Raw genomic sequence first — 20,956 nt, 5'->3', positions numbered from 1 at the left:
AATTTACTACGTCGTTATTTCTGCACGTATTTTAAAATTCAAACAGAAGAACCTCATCATTTTCACTTGATTTGATCATTTGAAGGTGTTGTGTATTTGTGGTGTGAAGGCAGTCGTGGACTAAACCCTCAGATGAAGGTGAGCAGGAGGAGCACGCTTGAGCATGACCAGATAGCTGCTGTTACATTTAACCAGAGTCAAAGATTGAATGTGTTGATGGTTTATGGCTCACTGCACTCTGCAGATGCATGTAACGGTGAAACTACGTTCAACCACAGAGGAAATGTGTGGTTCCTGGTTGAGGTTGTCTCCTGCTGCTACTTGACCTTCGTGAAGAGAGTAGACGGTAGACTTGTAGTCAAGACCGCCTAAACCCGGGGTCTGCAACCCAAAATGTTAAAAGAGCCGTATTGGACCAAAAATACAAAAAAACAAATACATCTGGAGCCGCAAAAAATGAAAAGTCTTGTATAAGCCTTAGAATGAAGGCAACACATGCTGCATGTAGCTATTAGTTATAGTATTATATTAAGTATAACTGGGGGAAGATTTTTTTTTCATTATGCACTTAGAGAAAAAAGTCAAAATTTCAAGAAAAAAGTTGAAATGTCAAGATTAATGTTGAAGTACAATCTTGAGAAAAAAAAGTCGAAATGTCGAGAAAATAGTCGAAACGTCAAGAAAAAAGTCGAAATGTTGAGAAAAAAGTCAAAATTTTTAGAACAAAGTCGAAATGTCGGGATTAATAATGAAGTACAATCTTGAGAAAGAAGTTGAAATGTTGAGAAAAATGTCGAAATGTTGAGAAAAAAGTCAAAATGTCGAGAAAAAAGTCAAAATTTCAAGAAAAAAGTCGAAATGTGGAGATTAAAAAGGAAAGGAAAAGGAAGAAGAAAAAGAGAAAAAGGAAAAAAAGAAGAAAAAAAGGAAAAAAAAGGTCAAACATTTTCGAAAAAGCTCCAGGAGCCACTAGGGCGGCGCTAAAGAGCCGCATGCGGCTCTGGAGCTGCGGGTTGCCGACCTCTGGCCTAAACCAAGACCAAGACTATTTCAACTCGAGACTGAGACCAAAAACAAACCTAGTAATGTCCTGATCCTGCGTGATTGTAGAACATCATCCTGGTTCAGCTAGTTTCCATATGAGCTTGTTTTCAACTGCAGCTCAATAACACAGAGAAGTGGATGATGATGTTGAACTCACTATAAATGTTTTCATCCATCAGCTGAGATCAGATATGTGTGGCGACTGCACTACCGCTATTTCTACACTATTGGAGGATTGACTCCAGTGCTTTTAAGGATTGACACGACTACTAACTAGTCCCAAAGTCGTCTAGCAGAATAACCAGCTCCAACACCCCCCTCCACCTCAGAAAAGGAATGAATAGTAAATGTTACTGATTTAAATTGGACTGAATTTGGAGATTAAACATGAATTTTAAATAGTAAAGATACAATTATCGACTTGAAATTACATGATTTACCGTTATAGTAATCAGATTACACAGTATATCAGTATCAGTGAAATGGACCTGATGCTTAATTAATCACAACGATATGCAAATATTATCCATGTTTATTCAAACAAGGCCGTTATAAATACAAAACTGTAATAAAATACAGACACATGCAGATGCTCAAAACATTAAATCAAATGCAAAATACAAATAGTTTACAAAACTCATTAACAAGAGGAAGAACTGCTGATGACCAGATTCTGTCACCTTGGTGTGTAACGGCATCTCAGTTATCCGAGTCCGAGACAAGATCAGGACCACAAAAAAGTGGTCTTGAGAACAAGTACGGTCTCGAGAACTACAAGTCTAGTAGACGGATCAACATTTAAGCACCAACAGAAAATCCTTTTGCATCTCATGCTCGTGGAGGATCAGCAAACAGCGAACCGACCACATTTCAAACTCAAAAGTACTTTATTTTTCCGTTAGGAACTTTGTTGCAGGAGGACAAAAGTGCAAGTGCAAAAATCACAGTCCACGCATCCTTACCTGCAGTACAATAATAAAAAAAAACATTTCTGGTGACGAGGTGCACGGAGATAACGCGAGTGATGCTTGATACGTGCTGGGACACAAACTTATGTCATCCTGGGTTAGTCATGTTGCTGATGAGGACTGACAGCGTTCCTTTGAGCCAGACGCGATGCCACACGTCTTCTTCTGTAGCTGCTGGACAGAGTGTATGCTACTTAAATCTGATTTAATTTTATCTAAAGTTAACAGAGCTTTTATTTAATCAGAAAGCAGTTTGATCTGAGGACAAGCCGCATGCTTAGAGCAGAATTTCCGAGGCGACTGATCCGACTGGCTTGGGTTTTTATCTCCGGTATGTGGCTCTGATTTATCTAACGAGGAAGAGAAATGGTGCGCTGTGTTGCTGACAGATGTGTCTGCAGGGACAAAGAGATATATTTCTAGAAAAGTCCACACTGTCATTTCTGTCAGGAATAAGAGATGCTTCCCACATAAGTGTCTTTTTGTCAAGTCGCTCTTTGTGAAAGTGTTTGCTGTTATCACCTCTCTTCTCTGCATGAAAGCATCCTTGAAATTATATTATCAGATCGCATCGATTGCATGAACTGCAATAAATCATAGAGGTTGACGTTGCTCTGAAACCTGCGAGCCTTACAGAGGGGTGTGGGAACGCTCTTTTGAACCGCCACATCCGCTCAGGGCAGCTGCAACTGTTCAAAGCTTTTGAGGATGAGCAAGAAATGCTTCTCTTTTACTCTCTGAGGAGCGTTTCTTTCAACCAGCAGTGTTTTGTTACTTTCCTTGGTCATTGCATGAACTGGTCCAAGATATGACGAACGCAAAATGTAACATGAGGAATTGTATAATTGAGTTATCTGGAAGACATAAGACATTTCAGAGCAGGACTGTCACGCTCAATTTGTCTCCAGGGTCGCAGTATCACTATCGTTGCTCTCGATTGATTGAGGCAGAATCCAATCAAAGAGCTAATCGCATTAAGCTGCCGGTGCTATTCAACAACAATACATCCATCTAACATCCATCTATCCATCCATCCATCCATCCATCCATCCATCCATCCATCCATCCATCCATCCATCCAGGCTTCCCTCTCCCCAGCCAGGGGAGCTAGGGTTCGGGTTAGGACCACCTTTTTAACCACCTGTTATGATGGGTAACCATAGCAAACTATATCCGGATTAAGAACCCAAATCCCCCACCAGTGGAAGGGGAGACATCATTAATGTAGAGCAGGAGCAAAGCGGCGAGAGAGGAGGAGGAAGTTTAAACCAGCGCAGAGTTTATTGTTCTTATTCACCAAGGACTGTTGTTATTGTAGTGGCAGTTTGCACCCTGCTGTCAGCCGGTCCAGATAATAAGTTAATTGTATTATTATAAATTATTAATAATGTAATAATCATCAAATTGAATTAAAATTGAATTAAAACAATTATTTATACATATATTATACCTCTGAGACTGGAATGAGGTTAGTAGGAGCACTGGAGTGTGTGTGTGTGTGTGTGTGTGTGTGTGTGTGTGTGTGTGTGTGTGTGTGTGTGTGTGTGTGTGTGTGTGTGTGTGTGTGTGTGTGTGTATATATATATATATATGTATGTATATATATATATATATATATATATATATATATATATATATATATATATATATATATATATATCTTCCACCAAGGCTGCTTTTTAATTTATATCCCAAATTTAGTAAGTGAATGAAAGAAGACATCATATTCCTCCCACACTTTAGTTGCAGTAAAAGATTGAAACAGAAAATCTCTTTCATCTTTAGCTGCTGGTTTCTGTTTAAGTGGATTTCTGCAAACAAAAACCTGTTGAGGAATTTGAAGGAAAAGCAAAACAATATTAGCTCCAGTGGAGATGTGCGAAGACAGCTGTGTCCTGCAGCTAATCTTCTTTCACCAGAAAGGTCTCCGCTCATTTAACACTGCTGTGTTTGTGTGTTTGTGTCGCCGTCGGCTCAAAGTTCCTCACCAGCTCACTTCTCTTCAGTCGCTGAAACTGTTCTTCCCATCACTGTTTTGGTGACAGACGTCCCTGAGGCCTTGTTTTTGGACCAGGAATTAAACACCAACACTAACTCGGAATGTCCTCTTCATACATAGCTGCTTCATAGTGTTTCAGCTAACATGACGCCAGCAGTTACACTTAAGTGCTTTAATTGTAAACTGACCTCACAGCATGTATCTTTGCTCCAAACACCCCAATTCAATAATTAAACAAGAGTTTGTCTGAGTTAAGTCTGATCTTGGTCACTTTGTAAAGCCATTAGATCAAATTTTGTGTATGTCTTCCACGTACATTTTTCCTGAAGTTTTAACAGCTTTTGTAATCTTCTTTTTAGTCCAGTTGTTTGGGACTCAAATCTGATCTCTGTCGTAACAGAAGTGAGCCGAGATATAAACCCGGTCTCTGCAAAAGCTTTTCTTGTACTATCATGCTGATGGATGCAAAAATAGATTCACTTAGCAACATATTATATCACATTTTGTGAAATGCTCCCAAACGACCTCGCGCATCAGCATGTTCAGTGTAACAAACACAATTTAATTTCCACATAAACAGACACTGATGAGTTTTCATTCTATCATAGACCCATTTACCGCCACTCCCTGAGAGTAAACCCTTTGCAGCAGTAACCAGCTGTACATCATAACAATGTCATACTACAATGATTATTATCAACAGTGAGGGGAGAAGGGGGATAGATAGATAGATAGATAGATAGATAGATAGATAGATAGATAGATAGATAGATAGATAGATAGATAGATAGATAGATAGATAGATAGATAGATAGATAGATAGATAGATAGATAGATAGATAGATAGATAGATAATTTATTAATCCTGAGGGAAATTCAATAATAATCTAATCTTGAGAATAAGAATAAGAAACATCAAGACAGTTATTTTACACTCCCCTTTATCCATTTTTACGTCACATTTTTATGAATGCACATATGTTCTATTATATTAAGGTGAGTAAGGTTTCATAGTTGGGAATTAAGTTTGTTTGTTGAAGGTTCAACCAACATCTCCTCATTACTGCACGTCCGAAAGGAGCAGTGCTGTGCAGGTCAGGGGAATTAACAACCCTGCCCAACACTTTAACATGACTAAACCTCAAATCTAATCCTGGATATCACACAGGGGGGAAAAATTGACCTCCCCTTTTTCAGCTTTTTTCTCAAAATAGTTTTTTTTTTCTTGCTGCACATTCATATGTCTTCATATGCACATTCATAGTTCTCAGGGATCCATAAAATCAAATGTGGTGTTCCCCAAGGCTCAGTTCTCGCCCCAATTCTTTTTAATTGATATATTCATCCACTTGGGGATGTCATTAGGAGACATTACATTCATTTTCACAGCTATGCTGATGACACACAGCTGTACGCTAACATGTCTCCTGAAGACACACGGCCAGTTGATGACATTTTAACTGTATTTTAGATATTAAATCATGGATGGCAGTTTTAGTTATCTGTCCCAACGCTAAGAGAGGGAAACATTTGTCTAATTTCCATGCACTATATTTGAAGACATCCGATCAAGTAAAGAGCCTGTGCGTCATTCCACACGTCAAGCGTGTGGTTAAAATAGGTTTTTATCATTTTAAGAATCTATCCAGAGTCTGCTCTTTTCTATCTCAGACCAACATCGAGATGCTGATGCTTTTATCTCAAGTTGCATTGATTACCCAAGATGCCCTGCATTCTGGTCTTCCTCCTCAATAAAAATGTTCACAACTTCAGCTTCTTCAGAAATCGGCTGCTCGTGTGTTGACGAGGACCAGAAAACGAGCTCACATTACACTAATTTTAAAATCAATGCATTGGCTCCTCTTGTCTTTCAAAATTGTTTTTAAGGTATTTCTTTTTTTTTTATTCCAAAATTTTTCTTTCACCACCTGAACCCTTGTGGACCTCCGGGTCCCTCAGCCCCCCTCGTTAATACAAGACCCCTCTGCTTTCCAACACTGCACCCCAGAGAATGTTAATGTTTCACTTTTTAAATCTTGCTTTTAACTAATAAAGTTTTAATCCTGTTTTAAACTTTCCATCTTATATTCTCTGTTTAGCCATGTTATCTAACACACTTTACTGTTATTTATTGCTGATAGTTATTTACTCATTTGTCTATTTATATTACAATATACAGGTATTATTACTATTATAATTTTTATTTGGTAATTTTTTTTCTTTTTATATATTTATCCTTTTATCTTATTTCTATATTTTTCTTTTTACTTTTAGACTCCAGTGTTTCCTATGCATCCGGTTGCCGTAACGTGGGAGGGGGCATTTTATTGTATGAAAAGTGCTACAAAGTTTGATTTGAATTGTTTGATTTATCCCCTTGTATTTTTTTTTTTATTCGTGGCAGATTTTTTCATATTATACTTTTTAAATGAATAAAAATGCAACAATCAAAAGTTTTACTAGGGAAAGCAGGGCCTTTTGTCTCTTTTATGTACGCCTGAGCTGTGTTTAGTCCTTAACTATCATAATTTAATGCTCTGCCTGCCTCTCTCCTGCAGGGATCCGGAGTTCCTGAGTAAATGGACGACCTGTCAGCTCCACAATGCTGACCCTCTGGAAAGTCACTCCTGTGTTTTGATGCAGCCGTCCCCGCGGTGCTTTGTGCTCCATCAGGACCTTGAACAGCCACGCACACAAGAACTAGTGTTCAGCCCCATCCCTTTTACAGTAGACCTGGCAGACCTCTAATCTCTAAAAGATTGATGAGCTCCTGCCCGAGTGCAGGAGGCCTGGCCCGCCGTCGATAAGCCACTTTTATGTCACCACATTTTATCCCTTGCTGCTTTCTTCTCGTCCACCTTCGCTGCACATTGGGGGACATGGGGGCTGGCTTTGAAGTGTGAGAGACGATGACGACATCCCAAAGCCTGTGGGCGAGAAGGACTTTGATTGTATCGCAAGGACCATGAGATACCCCCAGAAAACAAGCTCTGGTTTCTGCCACCACTCCGATATCGCCGCTGAGCAGGACGCCAGGGTCGGCATGTCACTGTCGAACTGCTGGAGCGGGAAATTAGTGAAACTACAGACGGCAGAAACACACAGCTGAGGGGAGTTGGGCACTTATCACACACACACACACGCACACACGCACTCAAAGAGAGGCTCACACAGGACAATGTGCAACATCTCCTTCTGTGATGTGGACAGTAAGGTGGACCAGTTCTTCCAGCCCACGCTCTACATCATAGTCATCGTTCTGGGGCTGCCCACCAACTGCATGGCCCTGTGGGCTGCCTACATGCAGGTGAGATGTGTACACACACACACACACACACACACACACACACACACACACACACACACACACACACGCACACACACACATAGTGCTGGGCAGTATGACCAAAAATGTATATGACTGTATTTTTCAAAATGATATCGGTTTCACGGTATATCACGGTATTTTTTTTTTCATGCACAACTGGGTGTTAACCACATTTTCTAATGATTTGGAAAGGAATTGCTGCAGTAAATTGGCTTAGAATGACCTATTTTACTGTCATGAGGAGGAAATATTGTAGAAAAACATTAATGTCCACACTAGTATAAATACAGGTTTGCATGGCCTCACAAAATGATGCCGTTTACAATGAGATGATTCTAATGAAGTGAAGGAATCAGAATGCATGACAGTTGTAGTCAAAATACAGAACCCTTTTATTTATCAAAATTTGCAAACAACGTTGCGGAGAAGTGGGGAGCGGTAGCGACGTCTGCTTGTAGCTTAGCTCTGTGCTTTTCGTATAAGTTGGGGATTGCTGTTTGGCTAAAATATTTTTGACTCGGTATCTCGAATCTTGGATCCAGAGTTTTGATCAACTCCCTGAAGCCGTGTTTTTCTACGGTACTAAGTGGTACCATGTCTTTGGCTAGGTCAGTGGTTCTTAACCTTGTTGGAGGCACCGAACCCCACCAGTTTCATATGCTCATTCACCGAACCCTTCTTTAGTAAAAATAAAATACGATTTTTTTTACTGGTGCACGAAATGAATTGTGCATTAACATCACCTTGTTCAAATAACAAAACCAACACAGTGCATGAACTCGCCATCTTTAACGCAGCTGGTTTTACGAGTGTTTCGCCAATGGTGTGCGGTTTGCCCTGCTTTACGATCAGATAAGCAACTTCGTGCGATGCTGTGAGGATCGGTTTGTTGATGGGTACAAATCCAAGAGCGGGCAGAGTGGCCTTTTCGTCGAATCTGGCTCTCTTCACCTTGAATTCAGCAAGCGTTGTGTTCTTGTATTCCCCATCTCCATGCAGCTTCAAGAAGTGTTCCTTCAGTTTTACAGGTGTGAGACTAGAGTTGCTCAACTTGGCATTGCAAATCATGACTCCCGTCACGTTCCGTGATACATGTAAATCCATGTTTTATATATTCGTCCGACCACTTTCTTTTTTTGCCCGACATAGTTAGCATGGATTAAAATATTCCGTAAGAAATCACACGACACACCGACAGTCACACGTTGTGGCGGTTGGAGGTGTCCGTGGGGTCGGCGTCACTAACGCTAACCCAACGTCACACCATTCCGGTGCCAGCGCTCTCAAAGCGGACCGGTAGGAAATCCCAGAACAGGACGCTTTCAATGACTGTGCCACTAACTGCAGACTAGACTGAGGGGTGGACCTCTGCGGCGGAGGCTCCACCGAACCCCTGAGACCGACTCACCGAACCCCTAGGGTTCGATCGAACCCAGGTTAAGAACCACTGGGCTAGGTGGACCGTGATCGCGTTTGTAATCTCAATCCACCGTTTGCTCTTTTTATCATAGGCAGTCCCCCTAGCAAAGGCGTCTTTAAGTGTTGTCTGACTTGACTTTTCTCCCACACTTCTAGTGTGCTGTAGACGTGGTGGACGCAGATCTCAGCTTCATGCGTTCTTGATATTCTATCACATGTTTGCGGCTGAGGTGGTGAAGCAGGTTGCTAGTGTTGCCTCCCGGCTCCGCGGCTACAACTTTAGCTTTACAACACTTGCAGATGATTGTTGTTTGTTGGGCGTCGTCTTTTTTAAAGCCAAAGAATTTCCACACAGCCGACACGGCTCCTCTTTTCGGAACAAGTTCCCCTGTGTCATGTTCTGGAACAGTTGTGGGCCATCTTCAGCCACATGTGTCCGCTGTAAACAATGCAACTGCTAAACAGTCCCCTCACAAACAGTGTCCAGCGGCGCTCCCAACGTTGTGTACGCTACTGTACATACTCAGTATTACGGTATATGAAAAATTCATATCATAAGAAAAATAAACAGCGGTATTCGGTATGAACCGGTATACCGCCCAGCACTACACACACACACACACACACACACACACACACACACACACACACACACACACACACACAGATCAATATGATGCACTCCCATAAACTGCATAAAAACAATCGAACTGTGATGTAACCCTCATATTTCCTAAGGACCCGTTTTAAAGCTCTGGTCAACACCATGTTGGCACGAGTTGACTTCACCCATCACTTTTATATGAATGTTATTCATTTTGATCAAATTTGTATATCATCATGCCACCACAAGCCGACGGCCGGGGAAGCCGTCATCTCATGAGCTAGCAGCAATCTGGCTTCTTGTCCTCCAGCGACTGGCCTTCGTCCTTCGTTAAAACTCAGAAGCCATCAAAAGTACTTAATAGCTACAAGTGATGGCAACTGGTTGACACCGTGGACTGTAGTGTAGATTTCACTCAAGAAAAACAAACAGAAAGGAAGAGGGATGAAGAAATGTACCTACTTATGCATAAATGTGTGGTTGAATATAGTTTTAATTGATAAGGTACATAGAAACTCCCTCTCCGTCAGTGGTCATGGACATTAAACCTAATTCAGTTCAGTTCAACTTTATTTATGTAGGGCCAAATCACAACAAATATAATCTCATAATAGTCCAATTAATGCAAAAGCCAATACGATAACAACAATAAGTACTGCTTTGGTAAGAAGATCTACAGATTTAAACCATCCCTGTCCTGATCAAGCACCAGGCGACCGTGGGAAGGAAAACTCAACTTTAACGGGAAGAAAAAAGATTCAGGAAGGGCGAATATCTGCATCAGTATCAAGTTAAAGTTAGATTATTTTTACTTGGGGATGGAAATCAACCTGCATTTGTATTCAGCTCTTAGTGGTCAGTTGAGGAACTGCAGATTTTGGCATCAGCTTGACAACTGGACGTTGTCCCTTGTGCGTTGCCTATTCCCTTAACAATGTAAATCTGTCTTTTTTCCATGCATTATGGTTATATATTATTTAGGTTCAGTAATCAGATTTACACCTGAAGTTCACCTGATCCTTGTCAGAAGACCTACTGGATGTCTGTAGTGAAAACAGTAAGCGGTTCAGTAAATAGAAGATGAAGGGGGCCGTGAGCTATGCCTGTGAGTTGCTGTTTAACTCCGTCTGACAGATAGGATCAACAGAGCCCTTGAGATATTTACCCACACAACGTCAAACATGTCTGAGATTTAGTTTCCCATAAGCTGTCGGTTTGCTTTGGCAGCTGCGAGAAGCATCCTTATTAACTTTCCATTCACGCAGTTTCATTTATTCATATATTTCAGGAACTAATGTCATTAAAAGGTTCAGGTTCAAATGTCTCAGTGAAGGGACAAATTGGGAAACTTGCATACAGCTGCAGGACAACGTGGAGTATCACAGCTTTCTCTCAAGCTTGGAAGAATTCTGTGAATTACTGCATAAGCGTCCACATACGCAGACCAAACAAAGTCTGGTAACATTTTTTTGGTTTCATTAAATTCACAAATACTTTAGGTAAACACTTAATTATTTTGTATATTTAATCTTTATTATCAACAAGTTTTGGCAATATTGCACACATTTAGTTGACTATTTTATTTTGTCACCTTGTTGATTTGAGTTATTATTGTTTAAAGGTGACCTATTATGGTATTTAATGTGTATTTTAAACAGGCCTTGAATGGTTTAAAAACAAGCTTTTGATTGTTTTTTCTACAGAAATTAAAAATCCAGCCTCTGGGCCATGTCTCTATTTTTACCACTTCTAACCTCTTTATCTGTGAGGGATTCTGAGGGGCGGGGCTATGATAATGAGGCTCTGTGCTGATTGGCTGCCTGAATGACGTGTAGCAGGGGAGGAGACAAAGCCTCGCTCCGTGCTGAAGAGCAGCATGGGACACTATTAAAGCGTGTCCAATGCGAGCGAGCGTCAGCGACAAAATAAATTCCATTGCTTTATTTTTTTTGTATTGGACTGTCCTAACTGGCCGTGAGTTTAACGGTTTCAGTGTGGACAGAGAGCGTCCGATGTCACGCAGCTCGACGCCATAGTCGGACGCTCGCATGCAGTTATGACACGGTGTAAACGACTCCCTGGGATGTTAAAGCCTGTGTAGTGGATAATTCTGGTCCCCCTACATAAATTTAGTTTCTATAATTATATCACCTTTGCCAATTGGACTGAAGAAAAATGCGAAGAGTCAGATCGCGTGGTGTTCCGTTCAATACTGCGGAGGTTTTTATTGTATGAATACAATTAGTACCAACCACAGGAGAGTTAACCATTCGAACAGACAACTCTAAAATCTTATATATTCTCAAAGGGCCTGGGGGCCACACCCCCCAGCTTTTATTTATTATCATGGTTACAACTCATTTTCCTCCGTTAGTTCTCACACTTATAATTTATCGGAGGAAAGAGAAACAACCTTTCATTTTTTTAAACTTTAAACACCCTCACCCACATCTTTTCTCTGAATTTTGTGTCTTTTCTCAGAATGTTGTGTCTTGTGCGCACACAGGGGGAGAGCCCCCGAAGGACACCTGTTTCTACGAATCTCAGTGTAAACTGCTCAAAAAAAGGGGGCAATCTGTACACAAAAAGGGGGGGGGGGGTTTGCACACAGGGAGGGGAGCAATCCGCTCACAAAGGAGAGAGGCCTCGTGTGCTTTCTTCCAATTTGGGCCCAAAACAGGCTTTACAGCATTCCTTTGTGTTGAGCAGAGTTGCAGAGATTTTTTTTACGGTCAACAAAGCTTTCAGTATCTTAAGACTTTTGACTTCCTACGTTTTAATAGTATTCAACAAAAATGATTATATAAAACTGTTAACCTTTCTACTACACCTGAATTACGGTTCTGCGTTAAATCGTCGCGTTCCCTACGCCGTAGGCTCGGCGTTGGTGTAACGCGGAACCGTAAATCAGCCTTTAGTTACCTGAAGATTACATTAATTCACACAGGAAGCTTTAATTGAATTCTAAACAGGTACACCACAGTTCTTTACTCCGATTCCTCATCATTTAATTTCTACAAGACAAATGAATCATGTTAACTGTAAAGAAATCAACACTGAATGTTCACAAATGGCAACTTTATTGTTAAAAAAAATAAAATAACATTTGTACACATTATATACACCACTTATATACAACATACACTGTTTATATACACCAAGTTGTATATAAATAACATTTATGCACTATTGCTGGCTCAAGGAAGGACCGTGCGTTTTCTGAAGGTGTCGTTGAAGCTTCAGGTGCATTGCTTGGAAGATCTGAAACCATCGATCCTCTGTGCTGCTCTGATTTTTCCGCTCAGCCCCTTACAGAGACAAAAACAACAAAGAATCAATGTTGTTGCTTCAACGTTCAGAAAACCAAGTGATTTGAAGATTTTGCAAAGCTTCAAACCCGATTCCAACTAAAATGTTGGGGCAGTGTGTAAAAGCAAAGACAAACAGACTGAAATGATCTGAATATCAATATGATGAATCTATGTTTTATTCACAATAGAACATAGAAAACACTGAGACCATTTAACACACCAGCAACACATGTCCAAAATTTAAGTTTAGGCAACCAAGACTGAAAAAGTAAGTGGTAGAGAAAAAAACACCTAGAGGAGCATTTCAGTGACATGACTGGATAAAAACAATGTATAAAAACCCTAAAAAAATAAAAATCTGAACAATGTTTCATAGTCTAAAGCAAATTGTTAAGACACTGAATAACTCATCTGCAGTAACTATTATCACGTAAAAACCTGGAGAAAGTGCAAATGTGGCAAGGCTAAAAACCGGTACAAGATGCTGTGATCTTCGGACTTTAGACCGTTTTTAATTTAAAACATATGTCTAATAAATTACTGCATTGATTCAGGAAAACTTCCAGAAGGTGTTTTGTAAGAACAGATGATTCTACGCCGTCCACAGATTCAGGTTCAGGTCTATCATACATTCGTTACATTTTAAAGGTTTGCATTCAAAAGGATGTAATTTGAGCTTTTCTAGCTTTTGACGTCCATCTCTTTTATTTTCTTATATTTTTATTTACATCATCTTCGCACCTTCTCAGGTTCGCCAACGCAACGAGCTGGGCATCTACCTGATCAACCTGTCGGTGGCCGACCTCCTCTACATCACCACCCTGCCCCTGTGGATCGACTACTTCCTGCAGCACGATGACTGGATCCACGGTCAGGAGAGCTGCAAGCTGTTCGGCTTCATCTTCTACACCAACATCTACGTCAGCATTGCCTTCCTGTGCTGCATATCGCTGGACAGGTACCTGGCGGTGGCGTACCCCCTTCGCTTCATTAAGGTTCGACGAATCAAAACAGGTGTGGCTCACTGAAAATATACTCAAATGTTGGGAGAACAGCTGATGTAACTGTATCTTTCCCTGGAGGAGGAATCGAATATAATGAATCTAATAATCTAAGATGTCATATTGATTCTGAGAAAACTGACTGACTCTAATGATAATTAAGAGAAACTACTTTCAGATCCGCCACATGATCCTCTTTTATGTGAAATTAAAGATTTTTTTGATATTTGGTTTCCTTTATTTTTTGTCTGCATATATATTAATGGTTAATAACAAGTTGGTAAAAACCCAAGGCATATATATGCATTTTTAATATATAATATGTATCATATGTATTTTATTTTAATGTGTGTGTGTGTGTGTGTGTGTGTGTGTGTGTGTGTGTGTGTGTATATATATATATATATATATATATAGATATATATATATATATATATATATATATATATATATATATATATATATATTGTTTTTTGTTTGAATGTGAAAGGGAGCGGGGGTCGTTTTAGGGGGTGCGGGAAAAACACGGGGAAACACACAACGGGCTCAGGTCCCTGACACTGAGACCCCGTTTACACGGAGCAAAAACTGAGGCGTTTTCATGCGTTTTGGCCGTTCGTTTACACAAAAACGCAGCTCAAAGTCACCAAAAACGATCATCTCTGAAAACTCCGGCCAAAGTGGAGATTTTCAAAAACTCAGTTTTCACGTTTGCGTCTAAACAGAGGAAAACGGAGGAAAACGGAGGAAAACGGAGGAAAACAGAGGAAAACGGAGATTTAAGCTTCAGAACGTCACATTATGCAACAGAAACTCACCAGCGTCATGAGTGCGACCTGTGTTTACAATTAGTTTGGCCACCGTCAATATTTTTTTTTTTCAAAATTTTTTATATTCTAGTCACACTTAAAAGTAACTCCACTTCTCTGTCACTCCAAACGAAAGACTCTCGTTCTGTCTTGGACGTAAAGCCTGAATTATGGTCCCGCGTTAAATCGACGCAGAGCCTACGCCGTACGGTGCGCGTCGCCGCGTACCCTACGCCGTAGGCTCTGCGTTGGTGTAACGCAGAACTATAAATCAGCCTTAACTGGAACTTACACGTGTCATTTGTTGATGTTTTTTCCAGGATTCTGATTGGCTGGCATGACGTTAACAACGTTTTCATGCGGGTCCGTGTAAACGAGGATATTTTTTAAAACGTAGAGGGGAAAATATCAGTTTTTGTAAATACCCGGCTACGTGTAAACATGGCCTGAATCAAAACTAGGCCACTGCGATTATCTGTCCCCCAAAACTGCGGAGTGAGTATACTGTATTTGGTGTCCTAATTGGTAAAAGCCAAAAGAGATCAGGTCATTTCCATGTTGGGAAATTAATAATAGCATTTATGTGCATCATGTAGCTTAATACATAAATTAAATCACCAACTAGAAGCACATTACTGAATTTTGACAATGTTTCTCATCTGGTCAGTAAAAGCCTTTTGGTTTAGTGTTTGATGAATAAATGGTCTGTTAGATTTCTGCATGACTGTTTAAACTTTTCTGTATTAGGGGCTTTTGTGACATTAGTAAGTATGGAGCTGACTGCAGTGTCTCCTCTCTTGAATGTTGTAGCCGTCCTGGTCAGCGTCATGGTGTGGATCATCGAGATCGTCGCCAACTCGGCTCCCCTCTTCCACGACGAGCTCTTCCAGGATCGCTTCAACCACACTTTCTGCTTCGAGAAGTACCCCATGCAGGACTGGGTGGCGGGGATGAACCTCTACAGGACATTTCTTGGGTTCCTCGCGCCGTGGACCGCCATGCTGGTCGCCTACAGAGGGATCCTCGCCGCCGTGCGGTGCAACGTCTCGACGGAGCGGCAGGAAAAAGCCAAAATCCAGCGGCTGGCTTTGAGTCTGATCCTGATCGTCCTGCTCTGCTTCGGACCGTACCACGTCCTCCTCCTGGTGCGGAGCATTATGTTCATCAGGAAGCCGTGTGACTGTGGCTCGGAGGAGACCCTGTTCGCTGCGTACCACGTGTCGCTGGCGCTGACCAGCCTGAACTGCGTGGCCGACCCCATCTTGTACTGTTTCGTCAACGAGGGCGCGAGGCACGACGTGGGCCGAGCCCTCTCCGCCATGATGTCTGCAACCTGCTACAGGCGCTCGTCCTCTTCACCGTCGCACGCCGACATGCTGAACGCTGGCTCGGTAACCATGGACACGCCGCTGTCAACCAAGAAGCAGCCGTGTGTCTATGCCGACGGAGGCAAGACCAGCAACTACAAGACTGAGCTGGTGGCTCTGAAGGAGGAGTGTCTGCAGATGACCATTCTCAGTGTTAAGAAGTGAAGTCCGCCCACAGCGACAGGTTCAAAGCGGCCAGTTCAGCCAAATGGACGGTCTTCTACCTCCATGGTGGGATTTGTACCAGAACAGGTTGAAGTCAGACGTAATCAATCAAGTAAATTTTCACTTGAAATAAGTAGAAAAATCTGCCAGTGGGAAAAGATTTATCTAAACGGGCAGGTCGAGGTTTCCATCGCAGGACGTATTAACAAGCCAGAGTTAGATTAAAGTCAACTAAACGTAGTCTGTAACCGTTGTCAGGCTGGAGAACTTCCACGGGAGAAATCTTCTTTTTTAGGTCCACAGATTAGCAGAGGAAGGTAAAAGTGCCACCTAACAGCTCATGTTGGGCATCAACAGGGTTCTTCAAGCTGACTTTAATTTGTAAAAACATTTTATTTGTAAGGATCTCGCATCCCAGTTGGTGTTTTTAGCCTCAGACTGAGAGATTGTCGGTCTAAAGTCTGCATCGCTGGCCAACCTGTGTCCCAGCACTGATGCAGCTAGTTACAATTAGAGGCATCTTAATGATGCAGGATTTGACCTGCTGGTGGTTCCAGAGGAAAAGTCTGCAGGTCTCAGGCCAATGTCATGCAAATCCATCCAGTAAATTTGACGTCACTGTGGACCAAACTGGGCGACGTGGCAGTGAGCGCTGAGGCGATGCATCAACAGGGTTCTGAGTTAAGACCGGGGCCCCTTGATGTTGGGTTTGCATGCTCTCCCCTCACCTGTGTGGGGTTTCCGGCTTTCCTCCACCGTCCAAAAACATGCATGCTATGTGGATACGGCTCCTCAGGTGCGAGTTTGCATGGTCGTTTGTCTCGTGTGTCTCCAGGTGAGCCTGTGATGGACAGGTGACCTCTCTAAAGGGCGAAGCCTCTCCTCACCCGATGGTAGCAGGGGTTGACTCCAGGTCCCTCTGGACTCTGTCAGGGGTTTAAGACAAGGACGGCTGTGGACCAAATGTGTTGATTTTCACCACAGCTGACCCATACTGGTGTGGTTCATAAAGATTTCATCATCTATTTGTAATGTTGGTATTTAGACCAGTTCTCAACGAGCCAGGAGTCTCTTATGATGCCTACAAAAAACCTTTGAATATTTAATAGAAATTATTTAAACAGGTTGTCCTCTGCATGACTTGCTCGGGGACCGAGAAGAGAAACCTTTCACTAATTACTCAACCAAGGATTGCTGATCTGAAAGATTTGCCACATTTGTACGAAATGTCTTTATGTTGCTTCTTTTTTTTGTGGGATAAATTGAAAGCCATATTAAGTACCTCAGCTTCTAAACTGTGATAACAAAAAGGTTTAGAGGAGAAATGTCTAATTTACTGTGAGCCATGTTTTGTTCTTATTTTTTTTTTATTTAACAACCACTAAATCCAGCAAATGAATCCCAGTTAACTTAAGATATCAAAGAAAATGAAACGTAATGCTTTATAAGGAAATAAAGCACAAAAGTCTGATACACCCCATGTCTTGTCTTTATCCACGTTTTAAAGACAAACAATTACTTCCCGGACTCTTTAAGACACAAACCGAGAATATGGGAACCTTTTAAACCATAACAGATGAAATCCTTACCAATACCATGTCAAACATCAGTATTGGCCACGCTCTGTAAAAAGGCTGAACAGTTCTCAGGGAAACAGACCCACGAACGAACAACTTGGCAAATAAAAGTTTAATAAACTAACTCAGGGCAAGTCCAGCCCAAAACACCAGCAGGACCGCGCTGGGACTCAAGGATACGAGGCGGAATGGCCGGAGCTGTAACCTCACACATGAGAAAGGAAGGCGAGAAACAAAAAATAACCACGAACTTGCCGACAGAGGTCCACTCATATGAGTTTTCTGATTAAGAACATGTCCAATACTTTGATAAAATAACAACACTTGGGGTGCCTAGGACTTTTGCACAACACTGCACACAAAAGAGTCATTGCCTGGATTTCATTGCACAACTAGACAGGAACCTCCAATGAAAAAGTACTGCGGTTATTAATTCGTTTTAGCTCCAAAGAATAATTTAACCTTAACTGATGCAGTCAGTAGCTTCTCCATGGGTGCAACCACGTCCAAAGATACATCCTGTGGCCACGGAAAAGAAGTTGCTTTCGTTTCAGAAGGGTCAGATTATCAGTCTGCATCGAGTTAAACGAAAGGAGACTACTGACGCGACTGAAAATGGGTTAAGAATCGTAAAATATTATTAAAACTGGGAAGGTAGCGGTGAACTTTAGAAAAAACCATTGACTTTTCTTTGAGACTCATTGAAAGGAGAAAAAAAAGTTTCATATTTCTGGAGTGACCAAAGATTGGGCAGAAGGTCATCTGGTCTCATGAGTCCAAATTTACCCTTTTTCAAACGCTCCCTGGTGAAGTGATGAGCCGAGTGTGTGGTGGCAGTGTTATGATGTGGGATCGCCTCAGCTGACTGCGGTCAATCACTGACCAGGTTTTTCCGTTAATAACCACTCACTCAAAATGTGGAAGAGTGGTCTAGGGAACAAGAAACCACCACAGAGTCCAGAACTGAACCACATGCAAGAATCCTTGGGATACGGTGGAGAACACCGTACACAGCGGTCCGTCTGGCCCGTCATCAAACTGAAATCAGTAATGTTCCATTCACTCGAGCCCTAGAACCTGCTACACAGTTCTAATTCACGTTTTTACTGTGTTTAGTTTGGTTATTGAGACAGTTTTACGGACAACCACAGCCTCACCTCCGAGGTCGTCGCCTGAACTAGATACGTCACTGTTTTGTTCATGAACATGTAAAGAAAACGTGCTTCCTCCCAATAAAATCTGAATACACCAGCAGTGCACTGCTACATTTGGAGCTGGTAGAAGACCAACATTATTTGTTATTACTTGACTTATGGGGCATCCATCACAAAGTCTATCATCATAAAAGCATCCTCGACTGTTCCCTTTTTTTTTTAAAACATTTCTCTCTCTGTTTTTGTACTTCTGGACTCGTGGTAATAACATTTCATCAAAGCATCTGTTTACATTATTACAAGGCCTTGGTGTGAGATAACACATATTGCTCGTATAATTCCCATCCAGAACGGTGGTTCTGTTTGGTACCAACAGAGAAATATGGGACTCCTGTGTTTTGGCATGAAAGCATGACTAGATTCAGTGCTTATGTGAAGTCAGGTCTGTGCATCCCCCCGGCTTGCTGCTGTCGCTGTCAGCTCTGCTTTACGTGCCATTGACAGGACTGCCGTGCTTCCGAACGTGCATTTGTTCATCAACGATGTCTGTGTGAGAAATAAATTATGCATATGAACCTTTGCATCTACTGGTCTTTGTTCATTTGATGCTGCAAAGCTGGATGGAAGCTCTGCAGAATCAGCAACCCCACGTTTTTAGGGGAGTAAAGGATTATTCTGAGTTTCTTTGCCGCTTTTATCCTTCGTATCCAATCTTATACCATTGTACTCATTATTGTTAACGTTTATGAAACTAATAATAAACAAGCAAAATCAATTTCAGCAAAGTCAAGTACATGTGGAAAGTCTTGATTCAAGATCCTTGTGGCAGGGTGGAGGAGGTGCAGCCACTCAGGCTGATGGGACACAGGTGTGTTCCGTCAGCCCCACCCTGCCAACCTTATAAGAGGAGAAGCTGCTGCTGATGCTGTGGGAGAAGGTGCTGGAGCACGTGTGTTGGCGTCTCTGGTGTATGCTGTAATAAAAGGGTTCTGCACAAAACTCCGGGTCCTCTCCATCCTGTCGGTCGGCCCCCGTAGCACTTGCCGTGCTACAATCCTTTATTGTCATGTTCATATATAATGAAATTACAGGTGCTTCATCGCAGGTGCTGGTCCTTATATAAAGTGCAAATTAAGATAAGTAAATAAATATAGCAACTTGCGAGTAGACGTCTGGAGAGGTAGGTCCTGGGCCAACAGCCAAACCTTCTGGCCAGGCTGGTAGAGGGGGGCACGCACTCTCCGCCGGTTGGCACCATGCCGAGCACGCACAGAAGCGTGGAATAGCGCAGCTCGGGCAGTCTTCCAGATGCGACGACACCGGCAGAGGTGTGCCCTGGCGGACGGTACAGCCACCTCCAGCTCTTGTTGGGGAAACAGAGGGGGTTGATAACCCAGCGAGCACTGAAAAGGTGACATCCCGGTGGCAGAGCTAACCATGGTGTTGAGGGAATACTCCAGCCAAGATAGGTACTTGGCCCAGGAAGCGAAGGGCTGCCTCGACTGCCTGGTTGGCACGCTCTGCCTACCTGTTCGACTGCGAGTGGTACCCAGAGGAGAGGCTGGCTGTGGCTCCAATTCCCTTGCAAAAGGCCTGGCACACTTTGGAGACGAACTGGGGACCACGGTCAGACACGATGTCAGAAGGAATTCCGTGAAGGCGGACGACATGGAGTTTGAGGAGGTCTGCGGTTTCAGCAGCAGAAGGGAATTTGGAGAGAGGAACAAAATGGACTGCCTTAGAGAACCGGTCGACCACAGTCAGGATGGTGTCAAAGCCTTGGGACACAGGGAGCCCTGTCACAAAGTCCATGGCTATGTGAGACCAGGGTCAACTAGGAATGGGAAGGGGTTGCAGAAGGCCTGCCAGAGGACGATGAGAAGCCTTACTCCGAGCACAGATGGTGCAGGCGGCTAAAAACTTCCTGACATCCTTCTTAAGGGTTGGCCACCAGAACCTCTGGCTGATGAAGGTCGCTGTCCGGCACTCCCCGGGGTGACAGGCCACCCGACTAGAGTGACCCCACTCCAACACCTGAGGCCGGTCTGCATCAGGAACAAACTGCCTGTCCGGAGGACCATTACCCGGGTCCGGCTGGGCCTGTAAGGCCTCTCTCATCACAGACTCGATGGCCCAGGTGACAACACCTACTACCCGGGCGGGCGGAAGGATGGTGTCAGAACTCTTTTGGACAGTAGGGCTTTCGACAG

At 42.5% G+C, this 20,956-nt stretch overlaps 1 protein-coding gene across 1 annotated transcript in view; it reads left to right on the top strand.

The window, feature by feature from the left end:
* The window catches only part of gpr4 (G protein-coupled receptor 4), a 71,984-nt gene extending 52,585 nt beyond the window's left edge, over window positions 1-19,399 (top strand). Inside the window, exons 2-4 of the mRNA XM_061719864.1 lie at window positions 6,570-7,318; window positions 13,423-13,687; window positions 15,294-19,399. Of these exons, the coding sequence (XP_061575848.1) occupies window positions 7,190-7,318; window positions 13,423-13,687; window positions 15,294-16,015 (1,116 nt within the window). The 5' untranslated portion in view covers window positions 6,570-7,189 and the 3' untranslated portion in view covers window positions 16,016-19,399. The remainder of the gene's footprint in view (window positions 1-6,569; window positions 7,319-13,422; window positions 13,688-15,293) is intronic.
* The last annotated feature ends 1,557 nt before the right edge of the window (window positions 19,400-20,956 follow it).

This window comes from Cololabis saira, chromosome 4 (genome assembly GCF_033807715.1).
Source record: "Cololabis saira isolate AMF1-May2022 chromosome 4, fColSai1.1, whole genome shotgun sequence".
Lineage (NCBI taxonomy): Eukaryota > Metazoa > Chordata > Actinopteri > Beloniformes > Belonidae > Cololabis > Cololabis saira.
Note: the sequence above shows the minus strand (reverse complement) of the source record. Positions and strands in the feature narration are given on the sequence as shown.